General features: G+C 41.4%; 3 protein-coding genes and 1 long non-coding RNA gene across 6 annotated transcripts in view; 3 read left to right on the plus strand and 1 right to left on the minus strand.

The window, feature by feature from the left end:
- LOC121548874 (nuclear receptor coactivator 1-like) overlaps window positions 1-5880 on the plus strand; it is a 96667-nt gene extending 90787 nt beyond the window's left edge. The window contains 1 exon segment of the mRNA XM_041860496.2: window positions 141-5880. Within this exon segment, the coding sequence (XP_041716430.2) occupies window positions 141-308 (168 nt within the window). The 3' untranslated portion in view covers window positions 309-5880.
- A 180-nt stretch (window positions 5881-6060) lies between these two features.
- On the minus strand, window positions 6061-20643 carry LOC121548876 (putative peptidyl-tRNA hydrolase PTRHD1). Of its 3 annotated transcripts, XM_041860499.2 has the most exons (3): window positions 20486-20643; window positions 6949-7206; window positions 6061-6625 (listed from the first exon to the last, which is right to left on the minus strand). In XM_041860499.2, the coding sequence occupies exons 2-3, from the start codon at window positions 7171-7173 to the stop codon at window positions 6455-6457; spliced, it is 396 nt and encodes a 131-aa protein (XP_041716433.1). In that variant the 5' UTR covers window positions 7174-7206; window positions 20486-20643; the 3' UTR covers window positions 6061-6454. The 3 variants fall into 3 exon arrangements, with proteins under 3 accessions (XP_041716433.1, XP_045066096.1, XP_041716434.1); XM_045210161.1 differs by lacking the exon at window positions 20486-20643 and having other exon boundaries at window positions 6949-7278; XM_041860500.2 differs by lacking the exon at window positions 20486-20643 and having other exon boundaries at window positions 6964-7264.
- LOC121548877 lies at window positions 7474-11853 on the plus strand. The gene is made up of 3 exons (XR_005996703.2): window positions 7474-7716; window positions 9479-9589; window positions 11813-11853. It is a non-coding gene; the product is annotated as an uncharacterized LOC121548877 (long non-coding RNA).
- Window positions 12189-25756, plus strand: LOC121548875. The gene is made up of 9 exons (XM_041860498.1): window positions 12189-12224; window positions 18433-18492; window positions 22612-22652; window positions 22759-22777; window positions 22884-23312; window positions 23558-23689; window positions 24157-24389; window positions 24548-24676; window positions 25330-25756. Exons 2-9 carry the CDS (start codon window positions 18473-18475, stop codon window positions 25353-25355), a joined length of 1029 nt encoding a protein of 342 aa, XP_041716432.1. The 5' UTR covers window positions 12189-12224; window positions 18433-18472; the 3' UTR covers window positions 25356-25756.
- Window positions 25757-26729: the final 973 nt, after the last annotated feature.

The following is a 26729-nucleotide window of genomic DNA, read 5'->3' on the forward strand; positions in this document are numbered from 1 at the left end:
ACAAAAGCAATAACAGACCATACAAGCTGCCCTTAACTGACGTGGTGAACCATTTCACTAAAGCCCTCCTATCGCTTTCATTTCCTTCTATCCTCTTCCCTCATTCCTTCACTGATGTCCTCTCTCCCTCTCCTCATCAGGTACAGCAGGTTCAAGTGTTTGCCGACGTCCAGTGTACGGTGAACCTGGTGGGCAGCGACTCCTACCTGAACCAGTCGGGGTCCATAGGCCCCCAGAAAGGCCCCCAGGGGCCTCAGAGCAGTCAGTCCCAGCAGAAGAGCCTCCTCCAGCAGCTCCTCACAGAGTGACTTCTGAGCTCAGTCGCCTGCCAGGAGAAAGGTGCTCCACAGACCACCAACCTCTTCTCTTTCTCACCTTTGGTTTTAGACACCTACCTGCCGGACTGGGAAGGAGACTGAGGTCCAGGTTAGAGTGTGTCTGTCTACCTGCCTGCCAGCCTCAGCTCGTACCGTAAGGCAGCAGCGATCGTTCAGCACTCATTCCTGGTTACCTACTTTCAACACAAAGTCTGCTTTCTGTTCTGAGAAAGGAATCAGGTTCCGGTTTTGGCCATGTCGTCGTGGTTGTCAAAAGAGGACCTGGTTCCTAATTGTCTGTTCCGTCAGGCCATCGCAGCAGTGCGTCTTGGGAGCACGATCAGCATGCAGCTGAGCTCAGCTTTGGGTGGTTAACCCGTCGTCTCAACTTTTGCTCTCGCGCGGGGAGGACAATGTTTTGGGAATGTTAGGTTTTTAACCTCTGCAATGGGAAGCTCAGTTTCAGCTGGATCTGTGACTGACTGGCTCTCTCCACTGCAGTGCCTGATGGGAGGAAATTCCCAGCTCTCGTTTTATGTTTTTGTTTCTCTGTTCTCGTCGTCTGCGCCGTCAGGACAACAAGCAGCACGGCCAGGATGGGAGATTGCGCTGCTCTGCTCAGTTGGCAACACAGTCTTTCACGTTTTCAAACGACCAGACTGTTAAACTAACTGTCTGTCTTACACATTTTTCTCCCCAGCAGCTGTGAATATGAGCCATGTTGGGCTCTCCTTGGCCTATCAGTGTTGTTTGCCATGTGTAACCGTGCAGGTGGGTAGTATTGTACAGCACAGATGGACAAAAATTGGGATGAGTTCACACTTTCTACTTTCCTTTCAAAAGCGTAATTGAATTACTCTAAAATGCAACAGTCGTTTTTAGCTCAAACTATACATTGTGATTCAATGCAGTTACTTTTTCTTTTTTTAAATTTGAGAGTAATATGTCAGTTATTATAATTTTTAAGGCGATGTTTGGCATTATGAAAAAGTAACTCTGCTAAATGTGCTCTGTGTTCTGTAATGTGAAAAAACAAAAACTCGGTATAAGAATTTGATTGATTTTAGAAATTGCTAGCTCTACTCTTGGCATCCCATTGAATGTTTTAATCCCCTTAAATTAACCTAAAAACAAACAATAATGGGTTATCAATATTACACAATGACATGAATAGGTTGTAACTCATAACCGTATAATTTCCTCACTAAGAAGTGATGGAAGTTGAATGGGGTGTTGTCTTGGAAACACAGTGCTCTCTCTCCTCCAACTCTGCCCGTGATGATGTCACTCCACTGGCCGCACACTACAGCTCTTTTTGACTGCTCATGTGACTACTGTTGCCCAGTCAGACACTGTCTATCAGCGCTAACCTCTGATATTTTACTATACACATTCATTCACATAGAAAGTCCGGCCAAACACCATGTTTGATGTGGGTAAACAATAACCTATTAACAAGCAATAAACTCTAAATGAAGAGAAAGCAACAACAAAAAGAGTAAAGTTCGGCGACGTTGTAATGATAATGAAAAATCAAGTCTAATTTGGCTTTTGGCTTCTCTGCTCTATCCCAAGTATGTGTATTTCTGACTAAGAGAAGGCTTTCTAAAGGATATTATGGTCCAACTAGATATCTCACTGTGTATATACAAGGTATTTCACAAAGTGTGCAACATTACCCAAGCACAGCTAATAACCGAGGAGGGTTAGGGATGATCAGTTGAAATAGCATGCATGATCACCATCCTCTTTCTGAGACCTCAAACTGAACGTCAACTCCTATAATGTTCTATGATTTGTGAATCACATTGTGTACAGTTTCAATGGCGTCTGTGTGCCTGTGCTTTATACCCAAACAGTGGCTCAGGTGTCCTCGCCATACAACTCAAATTCAACCTGGAAATGGCATCATTTTGTGTTATGTTGATTCAAGTTGACATGAAAAGCTGGTAGCAGTTCCAATTCGGAGACAGAAAATAAATCATTTGTGAAACAGATAAACCTTGATTTGAAATAACAATTGTTCTTGTATATTCTAAGACACTTAAAATGTTGCTTTTAGCCTTTTGCATTTAATTCAAAACAATCTATGTACGATTAATAGAGCTATTTAAGTTTATTTTTCTTCTGATAATGTAATTGTTTTTATTTTCTATTTGAAAGGGACGTGGATTAACAATTAGTACTTATCAATGTTAAAGTCATTCCTGAGCCACTGTTTGGTTTATGTAAATAAACATACACTTTACAAAACACACAGAAGCAAGACAAAATTAAAAGAATGTATGTGGAAGGATTACATTTGTTTTCAGTATACATTTGTACTATATAGGGTACCAGCTAACGGTTTCACACTCCCAGAAGTGTTATAAACTTTTCATGAATATCTTCTTCACGCACTCTCCAGACTTCGCTCCTCATTTAGGAACAGGCATTACTGTATAGATAGTGTTAATAGAACTACATCAAATGCAGAAGTTAATCTGATCTGTTAATATTAACTGTTTATCATTTGGGATATAATGTGCCAAATACAAATCACCATTAGACAACGGTCATTAACAAACAGACATTCTTATATGCAAGAGCCGCTCAATGGCAAAGACAGTCCATTCAGTACAGGTACAAGGTAAATATTTGAACTGGTTCTTCAACATGTTAACATGTATATAACAGACAATGTGAATATGTATTTGTTCAGAATCGACAACATGTAGTGCTCCAAGTTTGTGGTATTAACTACTCACTTCCATTTTATTTTTTTATTTTTCATTTTTACGTATATGACTGTCTGAGAGTATGTATGTGATTAATACTGTATATCTGGTGTTTAAGATGGAAACTGAATATGTCCTGATTTGATTTCTTCTTCTTTTTAGATCCCTGCAGGTTTTCCTGTGGGTGTTGTTCAGATTGCTCTTTATGTGAGAGAATGGTTTAGCGACTGCTGAATGTGATTTTACTGAGAGAGAAGCAGTGTGGACTGGCTTTTGTACGGGTTAATTTAAAAAAGGCCATATTATTTAATTTCTCTGTTGTCAAAAAGTTTAAACAGATCTGAGAAAGTGGAACCTTGTATTCTGAGAAGCATTGCTTCGGTAGTTAAGTGGGCTTTTGTAGATCGCCTGATGTAGTTTTGCATTTTCAAAAAGTAATGACCAAAGCTTCAAGATGTTTAATTCATATCATATGCAAGGCTCATGCAATTGGATGAGACAAAATGTAGCGTTTGTTCACTTTTCTAAAAGGAAATAGTCTATACATAGTAGCTACTCCTTGACCACACTACTAATTTGTGGTAGTTTGTGCTTTGCATGTTTGCCTTTTATTTCCTTTTCCACACAATTTGTCCTAAGATACTGACAAGTGACCTATCAGATTTAGTATTTGTATCTAACTTCTATTCTTTGGAATATCCCAAAGTATGATCAGTTAGAAACTTCCTCTCCTTGTTGCCGTTGACTCCTGGCAAAGATGCAAAAAGGCTTGTAGGACCTGACGTGCTGTCACTGTTTACAGGAAGAGAGAACGTTGCAACAGCTAGCTATGCACCTTAACAAAAAGCTTTTTTTAAACACTGATTTAGGTATTCAAAGCCACACTAGAATTTGAATCAATTATTTAAATCGAGGTATTTTAGTTTATTGAAGAGAAGATAAAAACAACCTAGTGAAACTTCTTTGTTTTGTTTTTTTACTCAAACTAGTATTGACGATAGTTGTCTGAACTTGTGGGTCTGTTCTATCAACTGAATATTCTATCAAATATTTCAATTTATTTAGCTGAATACTTTATACCAAATTTCAGGTGCCTCTTTTATATATTTTCTGCATAGGCTGCTCCTCGCTGTTTGATGATAATGTTACTGAGGATTTTCTTATCTTTACCTTTATAAAACAAGTTTGCTGCATTTTACATGACTTTTGTATAAAAAATCTAAATATTCCAGGAATTTGCAAGAAATACAATCTACTTTTGCACTTTATCTCAGAATTATTCAGAGGAAACAGGCCATCCTGAATACTACTCATGTTCAAATCAGATTACTATTTAATAAGGATGTTGCTGGCACCTTAATTGGGAGGACGGGCTCGTGGTAATGACCGAGGCGGAATAGGTGTAAAGGTATCAAATACATCAAACGTGATTTCCATGTGTTTGATGCCATTCCATTTGCGCCGTTCCAGACATTATTATGAGCCGTCCTCCCCTCAGCAGTCTCCTGTGCCCTAAATGTAATAGAAAGTAAAATATTGATTTCTCAGGTTCTTAAGAACTTGGTAGCATAGCCCATCAATATGATGACAAAAGAGAAGTGTACATTCTCTACTACAACTCTGTAGTTTCACATTATGATCGTTCTCTCTGCCACAGATCCTCAATCTAAATGATGCCTTCTTCAGGTGATCCACTGCCCCTCTCCCCTCGGCCATTAGATAACTAGCGCGCTTACACTCATACGTCCTGTCCTGCAGCAGCTTTAACTGTTCAAAACATTCCTCTTCATCTCTGCTCTTAGCTACCTGCAATCATTGTGCTCTGATCTATACCGTAGCATTTTACATTTTAGTAATTTAGCAGATGCTCTTATCCAGAGCGACTTACAGTAGTGTACTGGTCCCCTGTGGGAATCGAACCCACAAACCTGGCGTTGCAAGCGCCATGCTCTACCAACTGAGCCGCATGGGACCAGCATAGGTTCTATTCAATATATTTCTAGGCTTAGTAATTCCTACCAAGCCGTAACAGCCCTACATACGTGTACTGTAATCCCATGCGTCTGTCATTTTGTCACCACCTTGGAACATACTGCCTAATGCAGAAGCAACTAACATCCTTCTTAAGATTACCGCACTCTACCTTCTACAGGTATTACCTATCAACTGTTCGAGTATTGGAGCAACTGTTTGCTGATGATGTTTGTCAAGTATTGTAAGTGCTGCATTATCGAGAATGAAGTTGGAGAAGTCAAAAGATTGTGTCTCGCCACTTATAAGGCCAATGCTCTCTCATTGAAATGAGGTTCCACTTTTTCCCCTGTAAAATTAATATAAATAAATATATATTATACATTTTACTAATTTTGTCCAGTTTTGTTTATACTTGTGTAAACTTGTTTTTAGAGAGGCATCGGAGCATCTGTGTGGGTGGGACAATATGAATGAAGTATCTGGGAGAATTATGCATGTTTTTATTTCTGTGTCCCAGTGGAATACCTGGGATAAATCCTACCTTTTCTTAGGACGTCATAGACAATCAGTCTCAGGCTGGGTCCAGTACCTACAGGGGGTCCCTGTAGACTGAAAAGCAAACTGTTTTTGCATATACTGAAACAGTCTTATTTGTCTGTCAATTTTTTGGAGGTATGTGGCTGGTCAGACTAGGATTAGTTCAAAGTTTACACACACACAACACACACACCTCGTGCGAACGTTCCCTCTATTGCTTTTCCAAGGTGAAGATGCTGACCTTGAAGGAAATGATGCTTTGACTAACAAATCTATAACATCCATGAATGTGAGAATGCAACACATTTGCAATAAAAGCACCATTTAAAACAGGATATGTGTTGTTGGTTGATTGTCTTTTTTTTTTACTGCACTGTATTCGGACATAGACTCCAATTTCTCCTTTTCATTACTGGCACACTACATTGCCACTAGTTACAATAAACTGAGGTTGAAAGAGAATATAAGGGGCATATTCTGTGTATTGTAAAGTAACTAATAATACAAGACACAAATTAATTGATCATGTTTAATGCATCTTGTATGTTTGTAAACAGATTCCACTCATCAGCAGCTAGAAAAAGACCTTACATAACCTGTTCACCATTTAATTGAATCACAAGACACGTGGCCACATCAAATTAGGTGGACAGACATCTACTCTTTAAATGGCCATTTAATGGCAGCGTTCAGTGATTGATGTCTCCTTGTTACTGTGTGCTTATCAGAGTGAGATTCTTCCTTGTGAATTTGAAGCACAGACACTGAATGCTGGTTCTTCCCCCTTCAGCATCACCAAGATGCACAGGTCAACCAAAAAGAAGACCATCATATTAACTGGTATGAAGCCATGGTACAGACTCCATTCACCAAATGCATATTACAGGGGTCTCTCTTTGTCCCTCTGTGTCATTTGAACAGTTTGAACTTGTGCAGCAGAGGATGTACAGTCTCCTTGGGGTAAGGCTTCAGGGCCAGGCAGGTGGGGACGTTCTCTGGCTGCTCAATCCACAGCTTGTGGGCCACCCCATTCTCTGTCAGCGTCTCAGACAGGATGGAGAGGGAGGCCTGGTCCAGAGCCTGACCAACAGATGACGGAGAAGAGGGAGATCACAAGCATTAGTTTATTTTCTCAACAATCACATCTTATATCATTCACTGCATAATTATTCCATCCTACTGTATTCACTTTACATAAGAAACTTTACGTAAAAATATTGACTTTACATAAAAATGATTTTGTATTGAGAGGTTATATTGATGCAGCTTGATGAGACCACTGTGCGCATGGCCAAAGTCAGTAGGAAGCTTGTTTTGCAAACGTTTGCGCAAAACACAGGCATATAGATTTAGTTCACTATTAGCAGTATAAAATGTATTAACTTCCAAGCTAATAATAGTACCCCAGTCCCAGCTACCTGAAGCACCACTTTGTGCATGCTGTCCAGTTCTGCCAGGTACTCCTGCGTGTCTGGGTCGTTGTAGTTTAGATGAATGGCGGCGGTGGCAGCATGGCAGGCTTGCGTTATAACCGCACCTAATGGCCAGGCCAACGTATGGACCAGATCTGACCGGACCACAACATACTGGACAAGGCGACGGGGGGCTGTGGTTCCTGACGCCGCCATCTTCAGTTGGTAATGGTAGAGGACCGGAGGCAGCTAAGGCACAGATGAGAACAATGAGACAGATATTTCATCGGATGTATAAATGTGAAGCATCCGCTTGGCGTTTCCACTGACTACCAAATATGGTAGCGAGAGGAAGCCTAGTGGCCGGCAGTGGGAGAAGATTGAACAAGATGGATTTTGGCCGACATTCTGCACATTTTCTCATCGATTAAATGTTTTATCCCAATACAGTTTTCTGTTCCCAAAACTAGAATCTGTTACGAACTGAGTGGACTAAGTTTTGTAGATGTTACCCTTTGCTAAAGTTTCAAAACAGTGCGTTGTTTAGGAGTGCAGAGGCGAATTGAGTTATTGCACACGCCCACTTCAGAGTAGGCGTTCCCTAACAGAAATATGCAAATGATACTAGAACACGCCAATAGGATCTCGCTAGATCGTGGAAAGATGGCGGACGTGGACGATGAAGTTGATTCTGAATCAAATGGCGGTAGAGTCAAGGAGAATTGGAGTGTTGTTCAAAAGAATGGAAAACGGAGCAAGGTAGTGTACAGTGATGAGAATATCCATTCGTATCTAGTAGGAGTACGGTTTGTTAATGAGGAGCAGCTGAGCAGATTACCAATATTGAAGAAACCGTTTGAGATATCCAAACTGGTGGAGAGAGTGCTGGGTAAAGTGAAGACTGTGAGGGTGGGTGCACCGTCACGAGAGGCGGGCTTGTTTTGATTTATTGTGCTTCTGCGGATCAGAAGGAACGTGCGTTGCAATCCGCCCGTTTTGATACATTTGAAGTGTCGTGTGTGTCTCTTCGGAACAGGGCACCCCTCAAGGGGGTTATAATCTGGCGTCTCGTGGGAAGTCGATTTTGAAGAGATTAAAAATATTCCTCGAGTGATTGATGTACGTCGGATGAATCGTGTGGTGAATGGTGAAAAAGTGAAGAGTATCTGTTCTTTTGTTTATTGATATGGAGTCTCTCCCTACTCAAGTGCAGTTGGGTTATATAAACTACAGAGTCAGAGCATTTATCCCAAGACCAATCAATGCAGTGTGATCATTGTAAAGCTTTTGGTCATGTTTCAAGTGTTTGCAGAAGGGAGAAGCCGAGATGTCCAAATTGTGGAAAAGTTCATATAATGTGTTATAAAAGTGCGGAAAATGTGACATGTTGCAATTGTGGTGGGAACCATGGAGCTACATCTTTCGATTGCCCGACAAGGGTGAAAGAGAATGAGGTGGCCAAAGTCAGGGCTGTCCAGAACATTTCATATGCAGCAGCTGTCAAAAGGGTTGAGGGTTTGAATGGTGCTCCTGAAGAGTCCATGATGGTGGAAAGGCCTTCACTGCAGGCTGCAGGGGTTGCCTTTCACTAGCAGGACCCTGACATTTTAAAGGTTAAGAAGGTGGACTTTGTGGCCTTTATAGCTATGGTGATTAATGGCACTGCCAAGGTGGAGAGAAGGTCCAGGAAGACAGATACCATTGTGGATGCGGCGGAGCGGTTACTGGGACTGAAAGAATTCTCAGCAGAGGAGTTACATGGAATATTGTTACAAGCTTGAAAGAAGGAAGAAGTGGGAGTTTTGTTTTTGTCAATGTACTATTTTTAATTAGGTAGATTAAGTTAGTTTCCCTATCACAATGTTTTTTTATTTTGTACCTTGTTTTGGTTTTTCAACCCATCCAGTTGGTGGTGGCAAGCACCTTTTTGGGTTGTAGTCCGCCATACAACCCACAGAAGAAGATGAAGAAGCTAGCTCGTGCTTCGCTCTGCCCACCCTTTTAGCTTGTTCTGCCTACAATGACTAGTTTGTTCCCGTTTGAAACGACAGGCTGTGGTCTATCTTGGTTTAATTATAAACATCTTTGGCTAAGGTTCTTGGTGGCTGGACGGCAGATGTTTGTTGAAATAGGCTACAAAGTATTTCAGATGGTGTGCTTTTGATCCAGATTTGTTATTGGTTCCATCCAACATCATTGGTTCCATCTCTCTTGTGATTCCATTTTAGTTACTTCTCAGATTAATTTACACTCAGTAACAATGCCTGATTTTCAATCAGGACTGAGACTGGACCATTCAGAAACACTGGAAATGGAAACTTAAGGCAAACTGGTGTTACTCACAATGATCAGTGTGCTTTGCTTGTCTCAGGAGTAGGTACTGGAGCCGACTGTGTTAATGCATCTTCATGGATCCAGTTGGGGTCCTTAACTAATAGGGATATGATACCACATATAACCCAACCCACTGTTTAATTTTTGAAAGAAGAAATGTGCCAATCATGTCATTTTTTACTTCTAGAGCCACAATGTGTAGACCCATGGACAGGTTATACTGTGGAAGAGAACCTGGAGGATAGGCTGTTGTCCAAATCTCAGTCTCAGCTCAGCTCTTGTATGAATCAGGCTACAGGTAAGTCCACTATAGTCCTTGTACCAGATCTCTTTGCGCTCTTTTGGCAACTTCTAAAGCACAACGAGATCTGGGACCTTATTCTCCTCCATTTCTTGCTAGTGTTAGTGCCAAGAAGATGTATACATAATCAGAATAGCCTATGCACTATTATAAACTGGGTAGTTTAAGCCCTACCTGTATACCACGGGTATGACAAAACATGTATTTTTACTGTTCTAATTATGTTGGTAAACAGTTTATAATAGCAATAAGGCACCTCGGGGGTTTGTGGTATATATATATATAATTTTTTTTTTTTCACCTTTATTTAACCAGGTAAGCCAGTTGAGAACAAGTTCTCATTTACAACTGCAACATGGCCAAGATAAAGCAAAGCAGTGCGATTAAAAACAACAACACACAGTTACATATGGGGTAAAACAAAACAAAGTCAAAAATACCACAGAAAATATATATACAGTGTGTGCAAATGTAGCAAGTTATGGAGGTAAGGCAATAAATGGGCCATAGTGCAAAATAATTACAATTAGTATTAACACTGGAGCGATAGATGTGCAAATAGAGATGCTGGGGTGCAAATGAGCAAAATAAATAACAATATGGGGATGAATTAGTTGAGTGAGCTAATTTCAGAAGGGCTGTGTACAGGTGCAGTGATCGGTAAGGTGCTCTGACAACTGATGCTTAAAGTTAGTGAGGGAGATAAGTCTCCAGCTTCAGAGATTTTTGCAGTTCGTTCCAGTCTTTGGCAGCAGAGAACTGGAAGGAATGGCGGCCAAAGGAGGTGTTGGCTTTGGGGATGACCAGTGAGATATACCTGCTGGAGCGCATACTACGGGTGGGTGTTGCTATGGTGACCAATGAGCTAAGATAAGGTGGAGATTTGCCTAGCAGTGATTTATAGATGTCCTGGAGCCAGTGGGTTTGGCGACGAATATGTAGTGAGGACCAGCCAACGAGAGCGTACAGGTCACAGTGGTGGGTAGTATATGGGGCTTTGGTGACAAAACGGATGGCACTGTGATAGACTACATCCAATTTGCTGAGTAGAGTGTTGGAGGCTATTTTGTAAATGACATCGCCGAAGTCAAGGATCGGTAGAATAGTCAGTTTTACGAGGGCATGTTTGGCAGCATGAGTGAAGGAGGCTTTGTTGCGAAATAGGAAGCAGATTCTAGATCTAACTTTGGATTGGAGATGCTTAATGTGAGTCTGGAAGGAGAGTTTACAGTCTAACCAGACACCTAGGTATTTGTAGTTGTCCACATACTCTAGGTCAGACCCGTCGAGAGTAGTGATTCTAGTCGGGTGGGCGGGTGCCAGCAGCGTTTGATTGAAGAGCATGCATTTAGTTTTACTAGTGTTTAAGAGCAGTTGGAGGCTACGGAAGGAGTGTTGTATGGCATTGAAGCTCGTTTGGAGGTTTGTTAACACAGTGTCCAATGAAGGGCCGGATGTAAACAAAATGGTGTCGTCTGCGTAGAGGTGGATCTGAGAGTCATATGGGTAATATACCACAGCTAAGGGCTGTATCCAGGCACTCCGCATTGCGTCGTGTGTAAGAACAGCCCTTAGCCATGGTATATTGGCCATATACCACACCCCCTTGGGCCGTATTGCTTAATTATGTAATTATTCAACATTACCATTACTTTTTGGAAATGTTTATGATATGCACTATAAAGTGAATATTCATTGAAACATATAGGCAAGGAGCAACTGTAACGGTGACATCATGAGAAGTCAACCACTCAGTTGATATCTTGCAAAACATACAGGAAGTTATTTAAGTGACTTGCAACTGTGACAGGTTAAAGGACATATTCATAGCCTGTTATACACTAAAAAGTATTAGTAAGATCATGGTATGTAAGGATCTTAAAATATCTAAGGTTAAAAAGATCATGCATTCAGTACTAGTTCATAGAGATTGATAAAATTCATAATTGTGTTAAAATCCGTCAAGTGTACAAAGGGTAAATATTGTAAGAGGAATGTGTAAACGTTATGTTGACTACTTTATTTTGTGGTGCCTAATTTAAGGGTAAAAGTGTTAATCTGTGATCTACTAAATCCTCTTAATCTATGAGCCTGAGATCGATTGCTCTGGTCTCCACCCAACTTTCTGGGGAAATCGCGGTCTTTTTTCTCATTATACTAAAGTTTTCAGGGAGGAAACATAACTGCATCACTCTCGTCATTATTTCTCCCCTTTTTCAGGGGCGTAACATTTTGGAGGCTCCGCTGAGATTGCTGCTCAGATGTCCGGCTTCCACATCCTGGTCGCTGAATTCCGAGCCAGCTAAATCCCTACATAACAACCCAGGCAGGCTGCAGTGAGGAAAGTGTTGCTGTTCGAGGGGAGCTGGAAGTTGGTGGTTAAGTACGTGTCAACTGAGGCCGTTGAGAGACCATCAGAGACAGTAAGGACCATCTAATTCAGAGTCAACTCCTGCACAGTAAAGGTTCCTCCTGTCCTGTCAACATGACAACCGCCTTGGAAGAACTACTTTTTCCAGCCTTGCCCATCAGATTGAGAATGGACTTAACAGAGGCTATCCTGAGGTAGAAATAGTAGACGCAGTAATCAGGGCTATTTCTCCAGGCTCACAGCTACGCAGCTACTTGGAAGGTAAACCCCAGCTAACTCTTCCCACACTTAGATGCATCCTGCGTTCCCACTTCCAAGAGAAGAGTGCAACAGAGCTTTATAAACAGCTAGCTTCAGAAGCACAGCAGAGCAAGGAGACCCCTCAAAGCTTCCTGATGCGCGTCTTAGATTTGAGGCAGAAAGTACTATTTGCGTCCCAGGAGTCAGAATCAGGGCTTAAGTATGACCCTGCTCTAGTCCAGCGCATGTGTTTACACACAGTCCTTACAGGTCTCCAGAGTGACAGTATCAGGATAGACATGCAGCCTCTCGTGCTTGATAGCGAAACATCAGATGAGGTTTTGCTAGAGAAGCTTAACATTGCTTGTGCTAATGAGATAGAAAGACGAAACAAAAAGCGTTTTAATGCCCCACAGCCTGCTACAACTGTAAGTGTAGTCCAGTTAGAAGATACGCCATCTGCAAAGTGTCCTGTGAAGGAAGCCAAAGCTAAGATACCCGCAGAACTGTTAACAGAGTTAGCTGAACTTAAGACAGGTGTAGCTTCCCTAAAAGGTCTCAGTGCAGAGATTGCTCAGATTAAGGAGACATTACAGCAGCCTATGTTTCAGTCATCGCCTTATGCCCATGCCCCACTTCCAGTTAGGAGGCCAGATAGGGACCCCCAGCCACCTGTTTCCCAGCAGCAGTATTACAGCAACTACAGTCAGCCCCAAGCACCTGACCCTGCGCAGTATCAATATGCACCATACCTGTATACCAACCGCTCTGCTCAAGCTCCAAGGAGGTGTTTTGTCTGCCAGCAGGCCAGAACAGATGCACGCTGCACACACTGCTTCCGATGTGGGAGTGGAGAACATTTTCAAGCTGGATGTCAAATCCGGGGAGTCAGACCATCCAAAGAGGCCCCTTTAAACGGGGAAGGGTTACCGCTGAGGGACAAGTGTTAACCGTAGCTACCAAAAAGTCCCAGAAATGTGCAAATTGTGCCAGAGAAGATTCATTTGAGAACCTGAAACAATGTTCATCATGTAAATAGACACTGTACTGTTCCAAAGGATGTCAAAACCAACATTGGACTAAACATAAGGAAAAATGCACTCACCTGAAAATTGACTCTACCTGTGAAAAGCTTTCCTGTACAGAAGAAAATGCCCACTCTTTACCATCCCTAGCTCAAGGTTGCCACCCCCATAAGGTCACCTCGCTAGTCGGTAGACAGTGCCTTGAGTGTCACCTGAATCGCCACCACCTCCAAGCTCTATGGGACACAGGCTCTCAGGTATCGGTCATTGATGAACGATGGAAAGCGGAATCTCTCCCAAACGCAAGGCTGAGGGATGTTTCAGAAATTCTGGACTCACCTGATGATCTAAGATTGACGGCAGCAAATGGGACTGAAATGCCGTACCTGGGATGGATTGAAACAACTTTTCGGCTAGCCTCTGAAACTGACCAAACGAAGGAACTGATCATCCCAGTGCTGGTAATGAAAGGCTGTCACCTATCTCATCCCATCATAGGTTTCAATGTTATTGAGCACATCCTGACAATGACCGAAAAGACTAAACGGTACAGTACAGTGAAAAAAGCTTTCCCAAGCCTCAAAAGAAATAAGGTGAGGGCTTTTATACAGGCTGTTAGCGCAGAACAGACAGATGAATACGCAGTGAAAACCAAGAAAGAGAAGGTTGCTGTACCAAAACACAGTAGCATTCAGATTGAGTGCTGGATAGCTTCCCAGCCTTTCAAAGATGACATGACAATGCTTTTCCAGCCAGACCTGAACCCGCAGTGGCCAGATGAACTTGAGTTCTTTGACACACTAGTCAGAGTTAGGAAAGGTGTTTTTCCAGTTATCATGCTTGATGTCTCTAACCCCACTGACCACGACATTGCCCTGCTAGGACGCACCATAATCGGTACAGTACAAACCATTATGACTGTGTTACCTGCCCAAGTCTTTGAAAAAGCTGTCACCCCAGCCACAGTGAATCACACTAGTGTTCAAACCCCATGTACTGCTACTGAACAGTGGGATCCACCAGTAGGTTTAAGTCACCTAACCGAAGAACAGAGAGAGGTTGTTAGGAAAATGCTTAGAGAAGAGTGTCACTCCTTCTCCAGATCAGACAATGACATTGGCTGCATTGAACGATTGAAAATGACTATTTCTCTAAAGGACTCTGAACCAGTCAAGCGCACATACATGTCAGTGCCCAGGCCACTGTATCAGGAGATGAAGGGTTACCTTCATGACCTCATAGCCCAGGGTTGGGTTAGGAAGTCAAACTCTTCATATTCTTCACCTGTCGTTTGCGTTAGGAAGAAGGACGGGACCCTCCGGTTGTGTATAGATTACAGAGACCTGAACAGAAAGACACATCCTGACCGCCAGCCCATCCCTCGGGTCCAGGACATCATGGACAGTTTAGGTGGTAATTCCTGGTTCTCCCTTTTAGATCAGGGAAAAGCATATCACCAAGGGTTCATCTCTGAAGAAAGCAGATCACTGACAGCATTTGTGACCCCATGGGGACTCTATGAGTGGATACGTATGCCATTCGGCCTCATGAACGCTCCTGCAGCTTTTCAGCGTTGTATGGAGGAATGTTTGGAAGGGCTCCGGGACAACATCTGCATTCCTTATCTGGACGACACGCTAGTTTTCAGTAAAACTTTCGACAGCCATGTGAATGATGTGCAAAAGGTTTTGCAGCGTCTCAGAGAGTATGGCATCAAACTCAAGCCAAGTAAGTGTGATCTCTTTAAACCCCAGGTCCGTTATTTGGGCAGAATAGTGTCTGCAGACGGCAGCAGAGTTGACCCAGCCGATTTTGAAGCAGTAAGAGCATTGAAAGAGATCAGACCACAGACTGTGGGCCAGCTCAGAAAAATGCTTGGTTTACTCACTTACTACAGACAGTACATCAAATACTTTTCTAGGAGGGCCAGCTGTCTGTATGACCTCTTGAAAGCAGATTCAGAGAAATTACCTGACCACCCACGGAAATCAAAAACAAAGAAAGTAAGTCATGTGGTGCCCTCAAACAAGCCAATCCTGTGGACTGACCAGCATCAACAGGCACTTGAACAGCTGATTGAGTGTCTGCTTCACCCACTAGTCTTAGGTTTCCCTGACTTCACTCAGCCATTTGTTGTACACACTGATGCGTCACACCAAGGCTTGGGAGCAGATCTTTATCAAGAGCAAAATGGGAAGCTTAGGGTAATTGCTTATGGCTCTCAAACCTTAACAGCAGCTGAGAAGAACTCACTACCACTCTGGCAAGCTAGAATTTCTAGCTCTAAAATGGGCAATCACTGATAAGTTCCATGATTATTTGTACTATGCTCCGACCTTCACTGTATACAGCGATAACAACCCGCTCAGCTACATTCTGTCTACTGCCAAACTGAACGCAACCACTTCCAGGTGGGTTGCAGAATTGGCTGATTTCCACTTTACAATAAAGTACAGGGCAGGCAGAGAGAACAGTGATGCAGATGCTTTGTCGAGGATGCCACTGGATGTAGAGTCACTGATGAGAGAATGTTCTGAGGAGATTCCACCAGACACCATTGCCGCCACGATACAAGCAGTAGAGGTACAGAAAGAGCCTTTTGTACCTTGGTCAATTTCAGCTGCATCTATGTCAGTATCAGCTGAAGGTGAGACAACTACAGCAACAATCAGCTCGATCCCAAAAGAGGGGATAAGAGAGGCACAAGAGTCTGATCCGGTCATCCGTCCCGTGCTCGATTTCAAGCTGTCTGGTTCCAAACCGCCAGTTAAAGAGCAAAAGGAATTCAGTCCAAAGACAAAATGCCTATTCAGAGAATGGGACAAATTGACAATCGACAGTGATGGTATTCTGTACAGAATCACTACAGCCCGCAAGCAGTTAGTTCTACCAGAGCAGTACAAAGGTAAAGTGATGGAAGAGTTGCACAATAACATGGGACACCAAGGTACTGACCGCACTGTATCACTAGTACGTGACCGCTTCTTCTGGCCATATATGCAATCTGACATTGAGCACTATGTGACTAAAACTTGTAGCTGTGTCAAGCAGAAAAAGCCAGGCCATGAAACAAGAGCTCCTCTGACAAACATTGTGACAGCACAGCCATTTGAACTGGTATGTATAGATTTCCTCCATCTCGACAGATGCAAAGGGGGATATGAGTACATCCTCGTGATTGTTGATCATTTTACACGTTTCACTCAAGCCTACGCCACCACATCAAAGTCAGGAAAAACTGCTGCAAATCTCATCTTCAATGACTTTGCCCTGAAGTTTGGGTTCCCCTCCCGTATCCACCATGACCAAGGGGGAGAATTCGAAAATCAGTTGTTCCATCAGTTAAAGAAACTCAGTGGCATGGCGGGGTCCAGAACAACACCCTACCACCCGATGGGGAACGGTCAAGTGGAACGAATGAACAGAACATTGTTGCAAATGCTAAAGACACTAACTGAGACACAAAAGTCAAACTGGAAGGAGTCTCTAAACAAACTGGTTTATGCCTATAACTGCACCCGTTGCGAAGTGACTGGCTATTCACCATTTTATCTTCTGTTTGGGAGATCACCCTGGCTTCCAGTTGATATGTTCTTTGGATTGTGCACAGAGGCAGGTTCCAGTAACCAGCGAGACTACGTGGAGAACTGGAAACGAGGAATGGAAGAAGCATACGCCATTGCAAATGAAAATGCTCAGAAAGCTGCTGAAAGAAGTAAGAAGTACTATGACACTAAAGTTAGGAGTTCAGTGCTACAGCCTGGCGAGCGAGTTCTGATTAAAAACCTGACACCAAGAGGAGGACCAGGCAAACTCCGTAACTATTGGGAAGATCAAATTCACACAGTAGTGAGACAAATGGGTTCAGACCTGCCGATTTATGAGTTGAGACCAGAAAAGGGTAGGGGACGCTCCCGGGTCCTGCACAGAAACCTGCTCATGTCCTGTGACCACTTACCTTTTGAGAGACAATCAGAAATGACAAAAGTAAGAAAAAGAGACATCAGCCTGGATCACAGCCTCTAGATTCTGATGAAGACAGCGGGGATGAATATGACCTTCATCATGAGCTGCTACAGGTCCCCACATCTCCTACAGTACCTGAGAGGTATGCTGAACCAGCGAGAGAGTCGGAAAACAGGCCCCCACCAGTGAAACAGACAGTTGCGGTGCCAGTTCCTGATACGCTACCAGCACAGCCTCTTGTTGAAAATCAGCTGGAGGAGAAAACAACAGTTAAAGAACTGCCTGCTGAGGAGATGAACTTGCCTGCTGAAAATGTGCCTGATGATCATCCACTAAGTGCCTTTCCTTCATTAACTGCTGCTGCTGAACCTGAGAAACCAGCTTACCAGCTGCCACAAAGAGAGAGACACCCTCCAAGACGTATCACCTATGATCAGCTTGGTATCCCTTCCTGCTACAGTATCCAGCCACAGCCACAGTTGTTCCCTGTCTACCCTGCACCAGGACTGGTTCCATGGCTGCCATCACTACAGCGATATTACCTTCAGCCACCCTACATGTATGGACTTCAGCAAACTTGAGGCTACAGAGTTGACATGTTTGACCATGGACAATAGTATGAGAAAAGACTGCTTATGGACTGTTTATACAGCTGGTCAACAGATATGGACTGTGAATATAACTTATTGGTTCTATTTGAACTGTGAACTTTGACCTCTGCTCAAGGACTAGCTTACAGAAGAGGATTTTCTACGTCCAGTGCTTATAGACTGTTTAAGAAGACAATGTTGGTAATGTTGGGACAACATTTATTTTGTCGGGGAGAGTGTGACAGGTTAAAGGACATATTCATAGCCTGTTATACACTAAAAAGTATTAGTAAGTTCATGGTATGTAAGGATCTTAAAATATCTAAGGTTAAAAAGATCAATCTCTAGTTCATAGAGATTGATAAAATTCATAATTGTGTTAAAATCCGTCAAGTGTACAAAGGGTTAATATTGTAAGAGGAATGTGTAAACGTTATATTGACTACTTTATTTTGTGGTGCCTAATTTAAGGGTAAAAGTGTTAATCTGTGATCTACTAAATGCTCTTAATCTATGAGCCTGAGATCGATTGCTCTGGTCTCCACCCAACTTTCTGGGGAAATCGCGGTCTTTTTTCTCATTATACAAAAGTTTTCAGGGAGGAAACATAACTGCATCACTCTCGTGATTATTTCTCCCCTTTTTCAGGGGTGTAACACAACTCAATTTTGGAACACATGAAGAGAAGATGGCTTTATCTAAACCAAGGTACTTTATAGCTCTTTTAAACTAAATTATCCTTTATAGTGTTGTCTAGATTATGCTAGTCCTATAAAATAAGTTGTTTATGTCTGTCCATCATACAGTAGACAGACACCACATTACAGGGAGTTAAGTTATTATACATATTTTGTGGTATAATACAGGAAGAGATTGAGAGCCGCACACTGTTGAAAACAAGGAAATGATCCAAAACTGAGGCTTAAATGCAAAAATAGAGATGGTTTATCGGGATATAATGAAGCCCAAATGTTTATTGATTGTGCAGAAAAGAAAAAAAAATAAACCACAACGTTTTGGCATCAAGCTATTATCAGTGTGAATGGTGGTAAACTACAGGAAATGAAAGCGATTGAAGACAATACTTTAGCCTCTCTGCTATTTACTCAATTGTTATTAAACCAATTTTAAACATGGGAAAACTATAATCTGCTTTTCGCCTCTGGCTATATTAAGCAACTCCAACTCATTGGAAGACCGACCAGTTGAAGAAGCTGGAAAGTTCTAGAAAGTACTAGACGCCTTGATTCATTTCCTTTTGAAGATGAGTTGGAGTAATCCGTGTTAGGGGTTAATAGCAGAGAAGCTAAAGTATTCTCTTCAATCGCTTTCATTTCCTGTAGTATACCACAAAAGTTATATGAGAGCTTAACATCTGTTTTACAGTGCCTAGCTAGTGAAAGTCTACACACCCTTGCGCGGTCTTCACATTTTGCTGCCTTAATATTGAATCTAAAAAGGGATAACATTAGATTTTTTCCTACCGATCTATACAACCTACTACATATTTTCAATGTGAAACAGAAATTATAGAACATTTTCCAAATTAATAAAACATGAAAATGTATTGATTGCATATGTCTTCACACCCCAGAGTTAATACTTGATGGAAGCACCTTTGGCAGCCATTACAGCTGTAAATAATTTTGAATAAGATTCTACCAACCTTGCACAACTCCTAGGGCGACATAATAGCCATTGTTTTTGTCAAAATTGCTCAAGCTTAGTACATTTGGTTGGAACCATTGATGGACAGCAATATTCAAGCCTTGTCTCTGATTTTCAAGCAGATTTAAATCCAGACTGGGACTGGACCATTCAGAAACACTCAACACCTCTTGGAAAGCCATTCTGGTGTGTCTTTGGCATTAAAATGTGTAATTCTCCAGCTGAAAAATAAACCTCTATCCCAGGATTAGGTTTTCAGAAGATCACTGCAGGTTTTCCTCTTAAGTTTTTAACTGGGCTTTTCTCCTTTCATATTGATTTTGATCCTGACCTTGCAGGTGACAAGCATACGCATGACATGATGCTGCCACCACAATACTTGAAAATACACAGGATCAACAACATTGCATTCACTCCACATTCGTGGCCTTAATGAGAAAGTGAAAAGAAGGAAGCCTGTGCAAAAAAAAAAAAAAGCCTTTTAATCGAGTTTGGAATGATTTTAGTAGCTCATTTGAAATTGTTGGTGTTGAGCTAGGGTATGGCGACTACCATACCGTGCCATACCCAATTGACGCCCCTAAGTGAAACCCTCTGGATTTCCAAGTATTATGGTGGCAGCATCATGTTATGGGTAAGCTTGCCACCAGCAGGGACTGGGGATTTTATCAGGATAAAAAATAATACGAAAGGAGCAGAAACCCACCTCAGTCTTCTGAAAACCTAACAATGGGATACAGTTTTATTTTCCAGCGGGACAATTACATTTAATTACTGTCCATTAATGACTCCCAACCAAATTTACTGAGCTTGAGCAAATTTGACAAAAACAATGGATATATGTTGCCCTGAGAGTTGTAGAATCTTATTAAAAAAGATGCACAGCTGTAAGGGCTGCCAAAAGTGCTTTCACCAAGTATCAAAGGAGAAGTTTCCTTTTTTACAACCAAATCTCTATATTTTATGTAAATGGCATGTTGAAGAATGGTCCAGACACCTTTTTTTGTGATTTCACACGTTTTTAGAAACTTACCCAAACAGCAAATCACTTCTTCGTCCTCGTTGTATAGTATGGGGGCCCTGAAAAAAACATTAACATTGGCACCAAAAACAACCAAATACGTCCTTTTAGAAACGGCAAAGCTCTCAGTATAGTGATGCAAGTTTTTGGATGTTGTACACATGACATTGTGTCATTCCGAACTTTATCCGCCATGTTATATTCCTTTTTGAGCGACTCGAGCCGTTTCCCCTATCCAGCTGTTTCCTTTTCCGTGTAGCCTGCTGCTGCATGTAACTGCCAAAATAAAGGAAACACTAACATAAAGCATCTTAGTAGGGCTTTGGGCCACCACCAGCCGCCATAACAGCTTCAATACACCTTGGCATAGATTCTACAAGTGGGTCTTTCTATAGCAAATGGGGGCAATGTGTGACATTGGGATCAACATTTGAAAATGGTTTGAAACAAAACTAAAAATGATTTTCATGGAGCTCCACATGTGTAGCCTACTAGGAATAAAAATGAATATATGCAAATTGCACCATAACTCCACCTACACTTCCAGTCAAAAGTAGGACACACCTACTCATTCAAGGGTTTTTCTTTATTTTTACTATTTTTTACATTGTAGGATAATAGTGAAGACTTAAAAAGTATGAAATAACACATGGAATCATGTAGTAACCCAAAAAGTGTTAAACAAATCAAAATATATTTTATATTTAAGATTCTTCAAGGAGCCACCCTTTGCCTTGATGACAGCTTTGCACACTCTTGGCATTCTCAGGGACTTTTGCAAGCACTTAATTGTAATTTTCAAGGACCTCAATGTTATACAATTGTATAATGTATATAATTATACATATAAGGCCTAATATAGAATCCCCCCTCCCCCCAAAAACCATGCAAAAAGTGTACAAATAAATAAAATAAAAGTAGGCCATTACCACTTTAAGAATAATGCATTTTTTAGGCCTTGCCAATGTATTAATATTCAAATTAATATTACATTGTAAAATATGTGAGAATAATGTGGACATTGCCTGACTAAATAGATTGGATGCATGCATGGCGATTTGTCTGTAGCCTATGTGGCCGGCGCAGGTACACATAATAAAGCCATGCATAGCGGTAGCATTAATCTCACCATTTGAATCTCACCATCGCTATTTTTATAATGATGAAGTGACTAAAAACCAGGTTCCTTTTTTAATGGAAGGATTTGTATGGAAAGCCAAATTGAATCCAACATTAGATGTAATAACCGCACGTGGTTTTACCACAACAGAGTAGCCGAACACCATTCAATTAAAGCCGCAGGAAACAAACAAAAGTGGCCACATCTCTCACAAAAACGGATCAAAAATGAAATCACGGATAATTATAAGGGAGCGGGTGAACTTATAAAATGGCTACAATAATTACAGGAACTTTTCAAGCACCAAATTGAGGAAATGTCTGATTTTCAAGGTAGGTCTATTCCAGTACTTGAATTTCTGAGCTCTAAATTCAAGTTCAAGTAGGCTACTTCAAGCACCTTGTATTGTTTAAAAGTGCAGGTCTAACATGGAAAACAAATGCATTTGTCATGTTATTTCATTACCAGATCATATTGTGAATAAGCCTACTAGGTTATGCAATTTGTTGTCATTATATCCAGAATAATTAATAGGAATAGCGTTGGGTGTTGCTCAATAGTCTATTCTACACTTGCCCACAGTAGACTCGGAGCACAGTAGTGTCGGTGTCCAATCCGAGGCACAAAAATATATGAAAACATGACCTCATTACGTTGATGCTTTCTCTGTTAAATCTAACGAGGCCCTGCTCGACAACAGCTGTTCCTCACTTGACTGCCATTCGGAAAAATTCCTTCCTGGATCAGATGATGTGTGAAATATATAATAATAATATAACATTCTTACAGGGTTCAAGTTGAATGTCTAATTTAACTGATTAATTCTTAATATATGATATAAGGACAACGTACACTTCCATAAATGCAAGGACAGGGAAGTAATGTTTTATGACACCAACCATGATGAATTGTATTGAATATAGCTATGATCCCCCCTGATATCTTAATGTAAAGACATTAAAAATAGATATATTTCTAATTAATTTTAGAATGTTTTGTGTGTTTCTGTCACCCACAGACACACCATTAGGACTATGTATAACGACCTTGTCACAATGGGTAAGTGAAAATAGAATAATATGTCAAAAATATATAGATTTGATAACGGTTTCAATATTTGGTATAACACTCATTTACCTTCTCATTTTCTTCTTTATGGATGCAGCTCGGAACTTCCCTCCAAGGTAAGGGCCTGGTGAAAAGAATCTCAACTACACTACAATATTGCCACACAACAAATGTGTTTTTGTATGGCGACACAATCATTTATTTCCCTGAATGTCTTTCCAGGTCGGACCAAGACATGGGGAAGCTAATCAGAGGAGAGGAGAGCCCTTACATGCTGCCAGGAGGAACATTTGTTGGACTCCGTTTCCAAAACACCTGTGTTCTGAGTAGTCTTTTGGCCGGAATACATATAACAGCAACAAGATTTCGCAAAGTCAAAGATTATTTGATGACGGACAACACAGTCGGTGGAGTAATAACTTTTCTCGATAACAAAATGTATAATGAGGCGATGGGTCTTTGGCTTATTAATCTAGATTTGCGTGATGTTAGAAAAAAAAAATACTTTGACCAAACTGAATATCTAGATTGTAGAGGCTATGTCGAATGCTTCCTACCAAACTTTGATGACCTGATATTTATCAAATATGAAGACGACGACAACGATTACGATATGAGCCCCTCAGCTAGAATTTACAATGGAACACTGAGGTAATAAATCATCATTGACTACATTTTCTATGTCATTGCTATAAACAAGAAGGTTCTATTTAACTATTAATTATTGAATCTATCGGATTACATTTATTTTACCTTATAGGTGTGTGCAAATACCATGTGAAATATAAACATGAAACACATTTTGTTAAGATACCAATGGCATTTTTATTTTTGAAACTGTTATTTTATTTTCTCTGTCCATCCTGTCGTGTTTCTCTTTCTGTGTGTTTTGAAAGCAATTTTAAGCTATATGGTCACGTTTACATCCTGGACACCATACTTGACCCTAAACTCATCCTGGTGAATGTGCGTGGCCGATTTGGGTACGGAGATAATCTTCCTTATGTCATCACGGATGACTTTTCAAGGTACTGTTAGGTTGAACTGTTTGGTGTCACTACCAGTATGGTGCATATAGAATGCAGGAAATTAGGATAATGAAGGCTCTAATCCAATACTGGGGTTAAATATTTGGAAGTGGATATTTGACCGGTTTAGGAATTAGTTAGGTCAAGGTTAGTTTCAGTGAGGTTAGGTTACGGAAAGGCATAACATTTAACATTGGGCATAACCCAATGCCAACCCCAATAAAGCTTCTGTTTTTGTATTGTGTCCATTCTGATTTCATTTACATTTACATTACATTTGAGTCATTTAGCAGGCGCTCTTATCCAGAGCGACTTACAGGAGCAATTAGGGTTAAGGGCCTTGCTCAAGGGCACATCGACAGATTTTTCACCTAGTCGGCTCGGGGATTAGAACCAGCGACCTTTCGGTTACTGACACAACGCTCTTAACCACTAAGCTACCTGCCGCCCATTTCTACTCCTAACAGGAAGTATGAGCTTCAGTTCCTTTTGCTGGGTTTGAGCACAGCAGAGATGAAACACATGGTGCTGTGCGTTAAACAAGAAGGAGGACGATGGATGCTGTATGACAACTCGGTAACGCCCCAATTCCAGGACTTCAATATGGAGATAGAAATGAAGAAATATGGTATTTACCTCGCTGCTTACGTGAATTTGAAGAGTGCGTATCCAGAGAAACAAGTGCAAGAATCAGAGCGAGGTAAGGTATAACCAGGAAAACTGAAAACAGTTCTATGTTGTCACTGGAATCTTCAGTATTGAAGTAATCCTATATTGTCTTAGTCATTCAATTCCTAAGTGCAATTATGATTTGGCAAATGCGCCTAAGCAATAATATGCTACTCCATTATTTTACAGAAAATGACCTCCCCCTGCCAGTGGTTGTAACAGTCAACAACCGCCGATCAACATTCCCATTCAGCCAACCAGTGGAAGAAACAACCATCTACACCCTGATGTCGCAAGAGGAGGATGCTTCCCCCCAAGGTCTGTTCCTAACCATAGCGTGACTGCAGTTTTTCCCCCTTGCCACTGTCATCATAGGCTTGTTTTAAGGGGTATTTGGCATTAGACTGAAATGTTTTATTAACATTTGTTTAACACATGGGTCGGTGACAGGAAGAGCCATCACAAAAAACTAGTTTTGGGAGAGCAGCACATGAAATTGATAAGCCCTTGTCAAGCACAATTGAGACAATAGCTGAGATTCAGCACCACGGACAGCAGTCGATTAAATCATCACGAAATTTGACATTCAAAACCACAGGATATTTTTTTAACTCTTTTAATTTTTGTATCACTCTTAGGCCTTCCTTTCGTTGTAGACTAGACTGCAGGGATGGTAACAACACAGCTAACTTGCACAAAAACATGTAGCCTGTACGAGATGTAAACATACCACTTTCCCCCACAGCTGAATCAACTGTTAATGTGTGGTAGGGATTAGAGACCTTTTCCTTTGCGCACTTTGACTGCATTTCTAACAAAAAGTTGAATAGTTATGTTTTTCATTTTTTAAATGAAATGACTACTTATGAGTGAAACATTATGGAAGACCCACCCCTGATTTAACCAAATATGTTGTCATAAATTATGTGTAAAGTTCTGTTTTCCCCTTCTCTGTCCCTCCCCTGTGGAAGGGGAAAACGCAGATGAATGTGGCTGAGGGCACCCTGGCCTGAATACACCGACATTCCTGGCCTGAACCCACTTGGTCGTGCTGCTGATCCCAGTCCTATGGAACCCCATGCTGACCAAGTCCACCTGGTTGTGCTGCCTCCACTGGATCGGCCTGTCCCCTTAAGCCGCTACACCCACAAATGTGTATTTCTTTACTTACCATGCCTCTATGAAAAGCTATCTGACCACAGGGTCTTGAAAATCTCTATCCGGTACAGCCAGAAGAGGATGGGCCACCCCACTGAGTCAGGTTCCTCTCTAGGTTTCTTCCTTTTAGGGAGTTTTTCCTAGCCACTGTGCTCTCTTTTCTACTTTGCTCTTTGGGGTCTGGGCCGGATTACTGAAAAGTACTTGACAACTGCATAAATAAATGTGATTGATCAACAACAGGGATACTTTCTCATTGATTTTACATAAGAGGCACCACCAGGTTCACTAAGTACAGTATGTAAGTGTTAGATTTATAAGACATTTGATCGCAACTTTGCATCTATCAAAGTTCCAAAATACAGTGAGGGAAAAAAGTATTTGATCCCCTGCTGATTTTGTATGTTTGCCCACTGACAAAGAAATGATCAGTCTATAATTTTAATGGTAGGTTTATTTGAACAGTGAGAGACAGAATAACAACAAAAAAATCCAGAAAAACGCATGTCAAAAATGTTATAAATTGATTTGCATTTTAATGAGGGAAATAAGTATTTGACCCCCTCTCAATCAGAAAGATTTCTGGCTCCCAGGTGTCTTTTATACAGGTAACAAGCTGAGATTCGGAGCACACTCTTAAAGGGAGTGCTCCTAATCTAATTTTGTTACATGTATAAAAGACACCTGTCCACAGAAGCAAGCAATCAATCAGATTCCAAACTCTCCACCATGGCCAAGACCAAAGAGCTCTCCAAGGATGTCAGGGACAAGATTATAGACCTACACAAGGCTGGAATGGGCTACAAGACCATCGCCAAGCAGCTTGGTGAGAAGGTGACAACAGTTGGTGCGATTATATGCAAATGGAAGAAACACAAAAGAACTGTCAATCTCCCTCGGCCTGGGGCTCCATGCAAGATCTCACCTCGTGGAGTTGCAATGATCATGAGAACGGTGAGGAATCAGCCCAGAACTACACGGGAGGATCTTGTCAATGATCTCAAGGCAGCTGGGACCATAGTCACCAAGAAAACAATTGGTAACACACTACGCCGTGAAGGACTGAAATCCTGCAGCGCCCGCAAGGTCCCCCTGCTCAAGAAAGCACATATACAGGGCCATCTGAAGTTTGCCAATGAACATCTGAATGATTCAGAGGAGAACTGGGTGAAAGTGTTGTGGTCAAATGAGACCAAAATCGAGCTCTTTGGCA

The sequence above is a fragment of the Coregonus clupeaformis genome, chromosome 33 (genome assembly GCF_020615455.1).
Source record: "Coregonus clupeaformis isolate EN_2021a chromosome 33, ASM2061545v1, whole genome shotgun sequence".
Classification (NCBI taxonomy): Eukaryota; Metazoa; Chordata; class Actinopteri; order Salmoniformes; family Salmonidae; genus Coregonus; species Coregonus clupeaformis.